The sequence below is a fragment of the Leopardus geoffroyi genome, chromosome C2 (assembly GCF_018350155.1).
Source record: "Leopardus geoffroyi isolate Oge1 chromosome C2, O.geoffroyi_Oge1_pat1.0, whole genome shotgun sequence".
Taxonomy (NCBI): Eukaryota; Metazoa; Chordata; class Mammalia; order Carnivora; family Felidae; genus Leopardus; species Leopardus geoffroyi.
Genome location: NC_059333.1, coordinates 60059670 through 60075226, shown reverse-complemented (window position 1 = coordinate 60075226; position 15557 = coordinate 60059670). Strand labels below are relative to the sequence as shown.

General features: G+C 38.0%; 1 protein-coding gene across 13 annotated transcripts in view; it reads left to right on the top strand.

The window, feature by feature from the left end:
- The first annotated feature begins 4580 nt into the window (after window positions 1-4580).
- Window positions 4581-15557, top strand: part of SPICE1 (spindle and centriole associated protein 1) — a 63450-nt gene continuing 52473 nt past the window's right edge. For 5 of the 13 annotated variants that reach the window (XR_006718328.1, XR_006718327.1, XM_045502072.1 and 2 more), the window contains exons 1-2: window positions 5807-5930; window positions 13213-13311. Coding sequence is in view for 11 of the 13 variants with exons in the window: in XM_045502072.1 (XP_045358028.1) it covers window positions 13213-13311 (99 nt within the window). In the remaining 2 variants the exon portion in view is untranslated. Of the gene's footprint in view, window positions 4679-5806; window positions 7938-11809; window positions 11920-13212; window positions 13312-15557 lie in introns of those variants that run through there. The other 8 variants (XM_045502076.1, XM_045502073.1, XM_045502071.1 and 5 more) reach the window with 7 other exon arrangements.

Genomic DNA, 15557 nt, shown 5'->3' with positions numbered 1-15557 from the left:
CTGTTAGCAGGAAGGCCCATACATTTAGAACTTATATGCCTGATATTAGACTCTTCTCTGCTGCACGAATATGTGGCAAAATATTGCAAGGGAGTCATGTACTATACCCAGTCCTATCATGAACAGCTTAAGCCCGGCTTCCCACAACACTTCTAAAATAGGCTCTTTATGGCCATTACCCAGAAATTTCATGTTGGAAGAGACATTGGATAAAAAATGCTCTTAAACCTCACTGAAAGGGATCTTATCAGATATTATTACAAATCTTGCCAATATGAAAAAGAATCAATGTCATTAAAAGATATAAGCAATTGTGGAAACAAAGTCAACTGATATGAGAACAAACAGACTATTTATTCAGAACTTAATATAGGGAGGATTTCGGCCACTATCACTTGCATTTGTCAGAGACTCAAAGACAGGAGGGGAGTGGAAAAGGTTTATAGTGAAATAAACTATAAAGGGAAGACTTCAAAAACACTGATTTGAAGTTGGAATGGGGAAGCTGGAGGTAGACTAAGTAGAAGCAGGATATCTTATGGTTTGGGGAACACATTTGGCTCACATTTGGACCACCCAGAGAAAGCTATATAAACAGCTTTTTTAGTATAACTGACATATTTCTTAGTATAACTTCACATATTTAAAGCACACATATCACCTGTGTTATATACATACATATCCATGAAATCATTACCTATATATTCATTACTCTCTAAAGTTTCCTTCCTCCTTTATATCTCTCTCCTGCTTCCTTCCTTGTTTCCTTTCTATTCCCAAGTGACAGCTGGTCTGTTTTCTGTCACTATATTAGTTTTCATTTTCTAGAGTTTTATATGAATGGATCCACACAGTATGTACTTTTTTTTTTTGTTTGGCTTCTTTCGCTCAGCATAATTATTTTGTTAGAAGAGTTTTGTTAAAAATTTTCTAAGAATTTTTACATTTATATTCATAAGAGATATTGGTGTGTAGTTTTTCTTTTTTTGCTTGTTTGTTTTGTTTTTTTGCTTTTGTTTGTTTCTTTTTTCTTTTTTTTTCTTTTTTGTAATGGTCTGGTTTAGGTATCAGGGTAATGGTGGCCTCAGAGTGTGAGTTGGGAAGTATTCCCTCCTTTTCCATTTTTTTTGAGATAGTTTGTTTAGAATTGGTGATATTTCCCCCCCAAATGTTTGTAGAATTCATCAGTAAAGCCATCTGGGCCTGTAGTTTTCTACGTGGGAAGGTTTTTTTGTAACTGAAATTTAAATTTCTTTAATAGATACAGAGCTATTCATTCAGGTTATGCATTTTTTTTTTTTTTTGAGAAAGCTTCGGTAATTTATGTCTTTCAGGAAAGTGGTTCATTTTATCTGTATTATCAAATGTATTACCATACAGTTGTTCAAAATACATTCTTTTCATCTATAGAATATTTCACCTTTCTCATTTCTGATATTGGTAGTTTATAGGTAATTTTCCTGATTAATTTGTTTAGAGGTTTAGCTACTTAATTAATCTTCTCAAAGATTCAACTGTCAGTGTCATTAGTTTTATTATTTTTGGCCTTTGTATTTTATTGATTCAGTTTTAATATTTATTATTTTCTTTCTTCTTATTTGGATTTAATTTGTTTTATTTATCTAATTTCTGAAGGCAAAAGCTGAGGTCACTGATTTGAGATCTTTTCTAATATAGGCATTTAGTGCTATATGTTTCTTTTGAAGTACTATTTGAGTTACATTTCACAAATTTTGATATGCTGTATTTCATTTTCATTTAATTCAAAATACATTGTTTTGATTTCTTGTTGACTAATGGCTTTTTAATAAGTATATTATTTTTCCCCAAATTTTGAGGGATTTGACAAGAATCATTGTATTACTGATTTCTAATTTAATTACACTATAGTCAGAGAATATTCCTGGTATGACTTGAATATTTTTGAATTTATTGAAATTTGTTTTATGGTCCAGATTATTGTCCATCATGCTAAAATTTCTGTATACACATGAACGGAATGTGTATTCTTCTGGTTGTTAGAGTAGTGTTCTATAAATATCAATCAGGTCAAAATGATTGATAGTGTTGTAAAGCCTATTATAACTTTGCTGGTTTTCTGCCTACTTGTATTATAAATTATTCAGTGAAGGGCATTGAAATTTATTAAAAAAGTTTTTTTTATGTTTATTTTTGAGAGAGAGAGAGAGAGAGAGCGTGAGCATGGGTGGGGGATGGGCAGAGAGAGAGGGAGAAAGAGAATCAGAAGGAGACTCCACATTGTCAGCATGCAAAGCCCCATATGGGGCTTGAACTTAAGAACTGTGAGACCATGATCTGAGCTGAAGTCAAATGCCAAACCCACTGAACCACCCAGGCACTACAGGGCATTGAAATTTTTTACTATAATTATGAATATTTTATTTTACAATGCAGTTCCATCAGTTCTGCTGCATTTATTTTGATGCTTTCTTATTAAGTGAATAAATGTTTAGGATATATATATATATATATATATATATATATATATATATATAGGATTTTTATTTATAGGATATATATATTGGATTTTTACATATTTTTGATTGAATGTCCTTTTTGCCATTGTGAAATCATCTTTAAAATTTGTTTTTAATGTTTATTTATTTTTGGGAGAGAGAGAGAGAGAGAGAAAGTGGGGGAGGGGCAGAGAGAGGGGGAGACCAGAATCTGAAACAGGCTCCAGGCTCTGAGCTGTCTGCCCAGAGCCCAATGCAGGGCTCAAACTCACAGGCCGCAAGATCATGACCTGAGCAGAAGTCAGCCGCCTAACTGACTGAGCCACCCAGGCACCCCTGAAATCATCTTTTTTTATCCCTGGTAATATTCTTTGCTCTGCAAACTAGTTCATCTAATACTGATAAAGCTATTCCAACTTTCAATTAACTAATGTTAGCATGATATATCATTTTCCATCTTTGTGCTTTAAACTTCCATTTTTATATTTAGTGTATGTTTCTTCTAATAGGCATCAATTAAAAAAAATACAATCTGACCATCTCTGCTTTTTAATAGTGGTATTTAGACCATTTGCAATATTTATTTATTTTTAAAGTTTATTTATTTATTTATTTATTTATTTTTTAATTTTTTTTTTTTTCAACGTTTATTTATTTTTGGGACAGAGAGAGACAGAGCATGAACGGGGGAGGGGCAGAGAGAGAGGGAGACACAGAATCAGAAACAGGCTCCAGGCTCTGAGCCATCAGCCCAGAGCCCGACGCGGGGCTCGAACTCACGGACCGCGAGATCGTGACCTGGCTGAAGTCAGACGCTTAACTGACTGCGCCACCCAGGCGCCCCTATTTATTTATTTTGAGAGAGACAGAGACAGCATGAGTGGGGGAGGAACAGAGAGAGAGGGACAGAGGGAGAGAATCCCAAGCAGGCTCCACAATGTTGGCACAGTGGGGCTTGAACTCACGGAAACTGTGTGCTCATGACCTGAACTGAAATCAAGAGTCGGATATTTAATTGACTGAGCCACCCAGGCAACCCTAGACCATTTACATTTAATATAATAATTGATATGAATCTATCATCTCGATATTTATTTCCTATTTCACTAGCCTGTTGTTTCCTTTTTTTGTGCTTTTTCTGCTTCTAGATTAATCAAATAAATTTTAGTATCTCTTTTGTAATGTCTTTTTTTATAAATATCTCTTTTATTATTTTAGTGATGGCTTTAGGTTTATGATGCACATCTTTAACTTATTACATCTACCTGCAAGTAATATTATATATGTCAGGAATAATTTAAGAACCTTACAATAATAGACTTCTACTGGTCTACTCTGGCCTTTATGCAATTGTTCCTGTGCATTTTACTTTTACATACTTTTACATACTTTTACATACTTTATGCATACTTTACATACTTTATGCATAATTTATGCATACTTTACATACTTTATGCAATTGTTCCTGTGCATTTTACTTTTACATACTTTTTACATACTTTTACATACTTTTACTCATAATACATTTTGATTATATTTATTTAAGTAGTTAATTACTTTTTAAGAGATTAAAATAATAAGAAAAATAATTGTATATATTTATCCCTAAAGTTATTTCTAGTGCTCTTCATTATGTAGACTCAGATTTCTATCTGGTATTATTTTCCTTCTGCTTCAAGTATTTACTTTAACATTTCTCATAGTGAGGATCTCCTGATGATAAATTGTATCAGTTATGTGTGGAAGCAGTTATGTGTGGAAGCATTCTCATTGAAAAAAAATATTTTTGACAGAAAAGAATTCTAGGTTAACAGCTTTTTTCTTTCAATACACTTAAATGTTCTATGCTGTCTTTTTGCTTACAAAGTTCTAATGAGAAATAAAGTGTTATCCTTATTTTTGTTTCTCTGTAATGTTTCTTTCTGGCTGCTTAAAACATTTTTTTAAAAATTATTATTACTGGTTCTGAGCAATTTAATTATTATGTATACTGATGTAATGTTCTTCATCTTTCTTTTGTTTAGGTTTTGTTGAGCTTCTGGAAGGCAGATTTGTGGGTAAAGATGTGATAGAAGGACTGAATTAGCAACGGGAGCTTATGGAAATTCTCTTCAGATTGCTTCAGTGTTATCAATCAAGTAGGAAGCAAGGTCACTGGCTAAGACTGAGGACAGAGGAAGATACGTTGGCCATGACAGAAGGTATAAAGTCGTCCTGTAGGAGTGGGAGAAATCACTGGGGTATCTTTAATATGGTCTTCAGGCATCTTTAAGGGCACACTTAAAATTAGTAATCATGAATTTAAAGTTAGCATGTTGGGTGTTTTTCTCCTTCCAGTTTCAGCTGCAAAGATGCAGGCACTTAGTGAGGAGTTTTGCAATGGCCAGAACTATGGTTTTGCCCAGAATTACAGTAATTCAGAGAGGGGCAGGGAGTTGAGAATGTATGTAGGGAGTGATTATATTGATTGACCCGTCAATATATATACATAAAATTTCCCCAATCAGAGTGGAAACTGTTTCAAGGTAGTTCTTAGCATCTAGAAGGTGCTGAAGATGTATTTGCTGATCCCTGTACGGATGTGTCTTAACAGTAGAAAACCAGGGACTAAACGAAGTTGTCTTACTGGAGCAAATTAACTCCATTTTCAAATAAAATGCTTTGTAAAGTCCTTACCATAGCCTACACAGCTCTTCCTGTCCTGGGGCTAACCTATTAAGTCAGCTTCTCTAACAGGCTCCCACTGCTCTCTGATCTCCAGATATACTGAACTTCCAGGTTTTGTTTTTTTTTTATTTTTTTTTTATTGCATTTGCCACACAGCTTTGCGTATGTGGCTCCCTCTGCAGGAATGTTTTATTCTTTCCTGGTAGCTGACTCATGCTTTTCAGCTTTCCTGAGTAATTCCAACAAATATTCCTATAAATTTCGTATCTAGTTAGTATCTTCTAGCACTTGTCACAGTCCTAATTTTACATTTGTGTCTGTTGACAGCTGTTTACTACTATGCAGTAAGCTTTTTGAAGACAGGGATCTTGCCTATTTTTAGATCCCGCAGGACCTAGCATTAGTCTATGGCACATTGATAGGCGGTAATATTTCTGGGAAAAAAAAAAGGTGAAAGCAAGTCAGTATTATATGTGAAGCTTCGTGTGGAGAGCGACATCTTTCTTTTAGAGAATTCACGAGAAACTGGCTAATGTTACATGCCTACCCTCGAAAGCTTTGCCCAGAACCTTGCACAGAGCACACGGACGAGGACCTGCCTCCACCCACCACACTCCCTGCCAGCCTTTGGGACGCGCCTGCGCTCTGGCCCCACCGGAAGTACGGCGCTCGGGTAGCCTAGGCAACATCCCGGAAGTGGCGGGCTACGTTAACCTGTGGCGGGCCCGGCCGTTCTGGAGCCTGAAGTTTTAGAGGCGGTGGAGGCAGCCGTCGGGAAACGGCAAGGCAGGTTGCGATGACGTGGCGGAGGCCTTCAGCCTGCAGCCCGACCGAGTCTTAGGGACCGGGCTACAGGGCGGGGAGAACGGTGGTGGCGTCTCCCTTCTGTTCCCTAGAGCTCCGGGCGTCTGGGTGGAGGATCTTTACTACGGAAAGCGCACGGCGACTCTGTGTTTTGCTAGTGTGTGTGCGTGTCAGGTTGCGTGTCTGGGTGTGTTGCTGTCTGGCACGCTCCCCTGACGCGTACCCTGAGTGTGCGCACCGCTGTCGGGCACTTGTGCGCAGAGCTGAGAGTTGAGGCTACCCTGTTGTAGCTTTTAAGGAGTTTACAGTCTAGTAGGAGACAGACTGACTACCCAGGGTACTTGGGGACTGGGAGGGTCATTTAGGTCGACTGATGGCCAGGAAAGAGTGTATCATGAGGGACAACTTGAATGAGTGGGTTAACCGCGTGGAAGGAAGGCAGTGAAAGTCTGAAGGGTGTTCCGCGCGGAACGTAAAGAATGGGTGAAACTACTCATGAAGACGAGAGCTGAATGTTTGGGAGATGTGAGGAGAAAAGACTGGAAAGAAAAGTCAGCCGGGCCACAAGGCAGGGAGAGGGTCCGAGTGCCTAGCTGAGTTGGATTCCTTTCTGCAGGAAGGAGCCATTAAAATCTTTTGGGGAAGAAAGCAAAGGGCTGAGAGCTATATTGCATTCTTACATCTGGGTAGAGGATTGATTGAAAGGACAGTGTTTGGACTTGTTTCCCTTTCATCAGTTTTCCACTAGTCAAATCTCATCATAATTTACCTTATCTAAAATCCTCCAGTGACTTCCTATGGGTTCTTTAGGATAAGTGTTCAAATTACTGTAGCTTACAAAGCCATGATCTGGCCTCCGCCTTTCTTTTTATCCTCTTTTTAGCCTCTCGCCTCAAATCTGTTATTCAAACTGCTCAAACCACTTGTAAATGCCTTTTCTGCCACCGGAAACATTTTTTCCCCCACTTCTAGCTTTATTCATACATTAGCTCTCAGCTTAAACATTTTGGGGGCAATTAGAGGAATGCAGTGGTCTTTTCTTACTTTGTAGAGTAAGGTATTTCCATGATACTGAATTTACTTTCTGTGTTACCCATTTATTGTAATTACTCATTTAATTGTGGTCTTCTGATAAACCCTAAGCTCTGTGAGGGTGCAGCCTATTGTACTTTCTTTCTGTATCTCGTGCCTGGTGCTTGGCAGGTGCTTTCAAAATATTTGTTGAAATAACGGATAATGAAATGAGCAAATGGGTGAAAGGAAGTTCAATTAGGAGAAATGAGAGCTTGGACAAAAACAGTGGTGGTAGAAATGAAGTGGGGATAGGGGACAGACATATTTCAGGGAAAGAATGAATAGATCTGGTATCTGATTGGAACAGAAGATGGTGCTAAGGTTTTAAACCGGAGCAACCAGAAGGATGGTAATTCTGTTGAAGTTCGGAGCACGCCAATTGTGTATCAAGAACTAGAGGTTGGCGGGGAGGGAGGAGCATGGATGATAAGCTGTATTTTGACTACACTGTATGTGAGATATTTGGAAGATGTGCCCAGAAGGCAGTTGGAAATGAGGTGTGTTGAGGAAAGGTGTGGATCCTTGATTTGTGCTGGTTTGCCCAGTGCATTTGTAGTTTTGCTTAAGGGTGTGGGTGAGATCACTGAGGGAAGAGGTGAACTGCCTATTGGTGATCTAGCAAACAAGCTCCATAAGAATTGGCACCGTATTAGACCTGTTTACTATTTTATCGCCAGTGTCATCCAAAAAGAATTATTGCATGAAGAGAGAGGGTGTCCGGTGGAAAGACAAGAGGATTGGGATACAACTGGGTGAGGCTTCTTGGTTATGTGATATCTGAGGAGGCACCAACAGAGCCTGCAAAGAAAAGGATAGATGAATAGGAGAGAAACCAGGAGGAAGAGTGCCATGGAAGTCAAGGGAGGGGAGGGCTTCCAGGAGTGGGAGTCTGTAGAGTTGGAAAGGGCTTAAAAGGTAAGATGAAACCAATAATTTTATCTGTTAGGAAGCTATTGATATTTTAGATTTTCTCCGAACAGGCCTAGATTTTCTGGGCTGTGCTGATTTTGTACTCCTTAGTACTACAAACCGTCAGAATATCTCTACAGTCTGACATTTCAACATGTAAACTATAGCTCCCGTATGAAATCTGATTTCTCTGAGTAGCACAAGAATCTCTCTGTCAGACCATAGAGTCTGATCCTGGGTTAAGAAAAATATGGTCATCCTTATTGGTGATGTTCAGGAGAACACTTTTCAGTGCAAAGGTGGTTCCCTTTGCACTGAAAGTTTGATGTGTAACTGTGGGTTAGTACATAAAAGTGCCAAAATATGCCTCTCCTTCATTCCTTCATGAAATTTGTTGGTGGAAGGAAGTCCATAGGTGGGATAGCAGCTTAGTTCTACCTTTATGATCTTAGCACACACAGGCTGAACTTAGAGTTGGCCAGTACATTAGTCTCCTGTGCTGTGTAACAAATTACCACACACTTAGTGACTTAAAACAATACTCATTTATTATTTCACAATTCCTGTGGACAGGGTACCGTGCTTAGGGTCTCACAAAGTTGTGATTAAGGTGTTGGTGGTCTGCATTCTCATCTGGAACCCAGCTTGGGAAAAATCTTCCTTGAGGCTCACCTCACTTAGGTTGCTGGCAGAATTCATTTCCTTGTGTCTGTATGCCTTGTATGCCTTGGGAGGGGGGCGTGATGGTCTTCATACTGACTTTCTGCTGGGGGCTTCCCACAGTTGTCTGAATTCCCTGCCATACGGCCCCTCCCCCCCTTTTTAAGTAGGCTCCATGCCCAGTGTGTGCTCTGTGTGGAGCCCAAGGTGGGACTTGAACTCATGACCTTGAGGTCAACACCTGAGCTGAGATCAAGAGTTAGACGCTCAACCAACTGAGCCATCCAGGCACCCTCCCTGCCCCCACCCCCTGCCCCCACCATATGGCCCTTTTTACAGACAGTCACAGTGACAGTTGGCTTCTTCAAGGCTAGCAGGAGGACTCTCTTGCTCTACTCTCCTTATATAACATAAGGCTTGTATATAAGACTTATAAGACTATATATAAGACTTATATAACATAATGTGATCAAAGGAAGGATATCTCACATTTGTCTTGTTTTACTGGATAAAACAAATCACAGGGGAAAAAAAACTAAATAGGCCATGGATTCTGCCCAAACTCAAGGGTCAGGGATTATACAATGGTCATGATTCATTGTGAGTTGTCTTAGAGTAACCACAGCCAGCTTTGCTAGGCTAAATTGAAGTGAAAAAAAAAAAGATAACAGTTGTATACTCAGTTCATTCAGACTTTCATAACAAAATACCAGACTAGATAGCTTATAAATGAGAGGTTTTTTTCTCATAGTTCTGGAGGCTGGGAAGTCCAGTATCAAGGCTCTAGCATGGTCGTGTTCTGGTAAGGCTCCTCTTCCTGGTTCATTCATGAGGGCTCTGCCTCCCAAAGACCCCACTTTCCAAAGGCTCCATCCATCTCCTAATTCCATCACTTTTGGGGGTTAGAATTTAACATGAATTTTGGGGGGACACATTCAGACCATAGCATATCCCTTCATTTCACCACTGTTTTCGGCAGTGAATATGGAGGTGTTTTGGACATAACATTTTCTTATGCTAAAATTGATAACTGTTGATATTTCCACAAATAATACTCAGGCATTTGATCAATTGTTTATATTAATTTCCTTGTCTCTTTGCTTAAGAAAAGTTCTGTTTGAATACATTATATTTATCATCAGAAGTCACCATTAGTGTACAAATGGCTATGATTTAAAAAGTACTGCTTTTCCTAAATTTCAAATATTGTGATGTTGAGGGCCTCACGAATGAAAGAAACAAGTACCTGGGCCTTTTGACTGCTCATAAGTTTTTGCATACTTCAGATTCATGGTAGGTTTTTCACAATTGAGGCTTGTAGAATTTCAGCCCCTGAATAAGTATAGGATTTTAAATAATGTAACATGAAATGAATTATCGTAGGAGTAGAGAATTTGGAAAATATAGAACCAATCAGAGATAACACAGTGTTGGTACCATTTTCTAGGCGGTGCATTACATTTAGACCTGGTGTTGAATGTCACCTCCAAGCTGCCCATTATGTGACTTTGAGCAATATAATATCCGTAATCTCTCTAAGCCCCATTTTTCTCATTTGAGAAATGGTTAATAGCTACCAGTGACATCATCGTCATTAATCCTAAATAGAACTTAGTACGTGCGAGGCAGGGGATCTAAGCACCTTATGTATTTAATTAGTTCCATTTTACAATTACTGGCAAAGCTGGGATGTGAACCCAGACAGTCTGGTTTCAGAGTGTACTCTTAACCACTGTGCTGTATTGTCTCAAGAAAGTATGTGCCTCATAGCGTTGTGGGATTAAATGTGAAGTGCTTAGCATAAATAAGTGCTTATAAGATATATTAATCAACAATTAATTAATTATGTATATCCCATTATACTGTATATATGCAGTGGAATATTACTTGGTGATGAAAAAGACTGAAATCTTTTCATTTGCAACAATGTAGATGCAACTAGTGTATGATAATAAGCGAAATAAGTCAATCAGAGAAAGATGAATATCATATGATTTCACTCTTATGTGGAATTTAAGAAACACAACAGATGAACATAGGGGAAGGGAAGGAAAAATAAGTTAAAAACAGAGAGGAAGGCAAACCATAAGAGACTCTTAAATACAGAGAACAAACGGAGGGTTGATGGAGGGGAGGTAGGTGGGGGATGGGTTAATTGGGTGATGGGCATTAAGGAGGGCACTTGTGGGATAAGCACTGGGTGTTATATGTATGTTATGAATCACTGGGTTCTACTAAAATGAGTACTACACTATATGCTAACTAACTTGAATTTAAATAAATTAAAAAAATCTTACAACTAAATCACTAATTCAATACATTATGATACACATGCTTAGCTTTTTTAAATGTTGAAAAAAATTAGTGAGACAATTCCACTTTTAAAAAATATCAAGTATGGGTGCCTGGGTGGCTCAGTTGGTTAAGCGTCCGACTTCGGCTCAGGTCATGATCCCACGGTTCGTGGGTTCGAGCCCCGTGTCAGGCTCTGTGCTGACAGCTCAGAGCCTGGAGCCTGTTTCGGATTCTGTGTCTCCCTCCCTCTCTGCCCCTCCCCCACTTGCACTCTGTCTCTCTCTGTCTCAAAAATAAATAAAAATAAATAAATAAATAAAATTGGAGTATTTGTGTTTCTATTGTTGAGTTGTAAGGTTTTCTTTTTTTTTTTTAAATATATTTTGGATCCAAGTTCCTTATCAGATATGAATTGCAAATATTTTCTCCCATTCTGTTGGCTGTCATTTCATTTTCTTTCTTTCTTTTTTTAATGTTTATTTTTTTGAGAGAGAGAGAGAGAGAGCATGAGCAGGAGAGAGGCAGAGAAGGGGAGAGAGAGAATCTGAAGCAGACTCCATGCTATCAGTGTAAAGCCTGTTGTGGACTTGAACCCACAAACCGTGAGATCATGACCTGAGCTGAAGTCAGATGCTCAACTGACTGAGCCACCCAGGCGCCCCCTCATTTCAGTTTCTTCATGGTGTCTTTTGAAGCACAAAAGTTTTAGATTTTGATGGAGTCCACTTTATTTTTTCTTTGGTTTCTTTAGTGTTCTATATTTAGTGTTATATCTAAGAAACCATTGCTTAATCCAAAGTTCATGAAGATTTATGCTTATGTTTTCTGTTGGGAGTTTTGCACTTTTAGCTCTTACACTGAAGTTGGTAGTTTAAGTTAAGTTGTATATATGTTGTGAGGTAGAGGTCTTAATTCATTCTTTTTTGTATGGATTTCCAGTTGTTCCAGCACCATTTGTTGAAAAGACTGTTCTTTCCCTATTGAATTATTTCTCGGCACCTCTGTTGAAAATATACTGATTGTAAATGTAAAGGTTTGTTCTGGACTTTTAGTTCTATTCTATTCCACATTTTTAAAATGGTATTTATGGTTCTGCCACTTACTGTGTGACCTTCACGGTTGGTTAACTATTTGTCCCTTAGCTGTAAAATGAGTGACAAATAGTAAGTACTTAATGGAATTATTGTTAGAATTAAAGGAAGTACTGTGTAGGAAGAGCTTACCTGGAACACTACCTTGTAGACAGCATGCACATAATATGTGTTAGCTAATGCCATCATTATCACAATCTTCACTGTCCTCATCATTATCAGCATGATCACTATAACACAAGTTAAAGATTTTTCTCTAACTTGTAAAAGCCAGGCTTCTCTCTTTTGCTGGATTGTAAAACCTGAAAATAGATAACATGTTCGAGGAATGAATATGATGGATTAAGACAGAATGCAAAGAGGACTAAGGAGAAGCCTATGAAAATACTTGCATTTAGGTGTTTTTATTACAGTCGACTAAATACTTTTTTTAAAATGTACATAAGGAAAATACTACAGTCTTTTGTTTTAAGACCATTTGGAATAAAAGGGTCAGCTGGAAAGTTCTGTAATTATTTAGCTGTGTAATGAAGTTCATGTATATGTGTTGCTTGTTAAAAGGCATATATACATATTGTAAAATCCTAGTATACAGAGACTATGAGTCTTTTTCAAATTTTGTGTAATGTTTAGTCCAGTATCCTTAGCATTGCTATTTCAAGTGCCAAGCAAATGTTGGCAATTTCCAAATGCTAGTTTAGTATCAATAGTCATCCCCATTTAGTATTATGTGGAAATATACTAGAAATGATATAACTCACTTGTTTTCTAAACTTTAGCCACCTTTATTTTAAGTAAACACATACATATCTGGTAGTGGTTTTGAATGCTAGAATGCTTAATAAAGAACTCCAACTCTCTGCCTTTTTCCTTTTGCTTTTAGATTGTTAGCATGTTGACTGACATTTTCTCTATTAATGGTGAAGTTTAACTGATGGCAAAGCTTGTGACTACTGCCATAGCTCTGTTTTAGGTCATAATTTTTATTCCTGGAGTTCTTTGTTAAGCAAATATACATAAGTTATTAACTTGAAACCTGTTTTATTATAGTTATCAGTACAGTTTTCTAATTGTGAAGTAAAAGAACCAAGTATTTTTGGTAGGCTGTTCCCTTCATAATGCTTAAATTTTTCTACTGACACTTTATTTTCTTAGATGTCTTCGTTCCCATCTGGTGATACCTAATTACTACTTTTTGGTATATTTTAAAAATGTGGTATGATTATTACTTCTAGATGTCACTTGTCAGAGTGAACCGTTATGGTACCCGAGGAGGAGGAAGGAAAGCGCTGAAAGTAAAGAAGAAGAAAACGTCAGTGAAGCAAGAATGGGATGTAAGTCTAGGCGGGATAAAAAACCTGTAAGATTGCTCTGGAGGAATAGATGTGATGACATGAACGATCACGAGCACAAGACAGTGCTTTAAATGTAATAGGGCTCAATAGATTTCTGGGAGTGTTTAAGAGCAGAATCCTTTGGGGATTTTTTTAAGAATACACATGCGAGGCTCATAACCTCTACCTCCTTTGAAGAGAGAATCTTAAGAGGGTGGGGAGTGTTTTTAAAAATCTCCCCTCCCGAACTTTGAAAACTCACTGCTTAAGGCAACTGTAGCTAACCTGTGTTGCTGAAGTCTGAATTTTTTTGGTACCTTTTTAAAAAATTTTTTTTTTTCAACATTTATATTTATTTTTGGGACAGAGAGAGACAGAGCATGAACGGGGGAGGGGCAGAGAGAGAGGGAGACACAGAATCAGAAACAGGCTCCAGGCTCTGAGCCATCAGCCCAGAGCCCAACGCGGGGCTCGAACTCACGGACCGCGAGATCGTGACCTGGCTGAAGTCGGCGCTTAACCGACTGCGCCACCCAGGCGCCCCTTGGTACCTTTTTTAGATTTGCCCATGGCAACCCGTGACATCATAATCATATGAGTGGCATTTTTGGCTGATAAAATGGGTGATTCTTACTCTCTCTCCTGAATTGTTTGTTTTTCACCTCCTGAGGCTGGTCAGTTTCAGTAGAAAGGTTCTGTTAAGATGTAAGACAAGTCTCAAGTACTTGGGACATGTGATCCCTGGCTTCCACTCTGATACTGTTTGGTATTATCAAGGGGATCATCTTTATCTTGTGCAGCTTGGTACTTTAGGTTGGACCATAACACTTTAGGTTCCTTTTCTTTCTAGTTGTGGAGAGCAACTAGTCAGGGACTACTTTGGATCTCTGGGATTCTTTTGGACTTGGAAACTTCTGGGCAAACTGACAGCCTTTTTGAAGTGGGTCAGGGGGACTTATCTGCGTTTATATTACTTTGTTGTCATTTGATTTGCTATAAGATATTATAAGGGTGTGACTCTAAGGTAATGAATGAAACTTATTAAAAGAAAAAAATGCATATGATAACTTAAGTTGTCTACTTCAGGGTGGTTACTTTGGGAAGTTTAATATTCTGATATGCTGCTGCTATTGCTGAAAACATAATCGAAACCCACCATTTGAAATTACATTCAGAATTTTCCTCATTTGCTTTTTTATTATCTCTAGTGCTGGAAAAATCTGTTTTTTGTAGACTGAACTTGAAAGTAGTTTTAAGTCATTTGGAGTAAATGGTGAATGAGGGAGGAGAGATCAAACTGAATAATACTGTTTTGATAAAAATAATGAGATTTTTTTGAGATGGCTTATAATTTATATGTAAAGGCAATTTCAAAAGAAAATAGTTTTAAGCAATAGTAGTATTAATGAAATTATATTTTCTCCCATGAGAACTAAATCCAAGCATATAACTTATATGCTTGAATTTTATTATGATTATTAAGAATAATTCTCAAGATCTTATAGTTATATCTTGTACTTTTTTTTTAAACTCTTTTTTTAAAGTTTATTTTTATTTTGAGAGAGAGCGAGCATGCAGCATGAGCGGGGGAGGGGCAGAGAGAGAGAGAAGGAGAGAGAGAACCACAAGTAGGCTCCTTGCTGTCAGCACAGAGCCTGACTCCGGGCTTGAACCCATGAACTTTGACATCGCGACCTGAGCCGAAACCAGGAGTCAGACACTCAACTGACTCAGGTATCCAGGTGCCCCTATCTTGTACTTTTATAAATTAATATGAAAGGAATGGCAATTTTAGTATAGAGAACCCTTGAGTTAAGTATGAACTGTGACCAAAAAGTTAGGTCTTTGAATATATCCATCTTCTAATATAAGCCATTTCACCAGACCCAGTTCTATTTCTGTTAGAAGTAGAACTCTAACTTGTTTTATTTCCTGCCTTACCAAATCTGTATGACAAAATGGCTGAAGTCATTTTGGAAAGGGCCAAATTGTAGGGCAGCTACTTAAAGTTGTGTAGGCTGTGCATTGCTTAGTTCCAAGGGGGTACTTTTACATGGACTAGAGTAATAGCGGGAGTTCCTGGAGTTGTGCAGTGTGGTAGACCTGCCATGTAGGTTTAGTACCTTTTTACATAAGTGACTATTTTCATATTTTATGAAATTATACAGTGCACTCGGACTTTATCCCTTATTATGTGTGACAGATTCTATGCTTAAGTTGTTTGCATGGATACAGATTTAACCTCT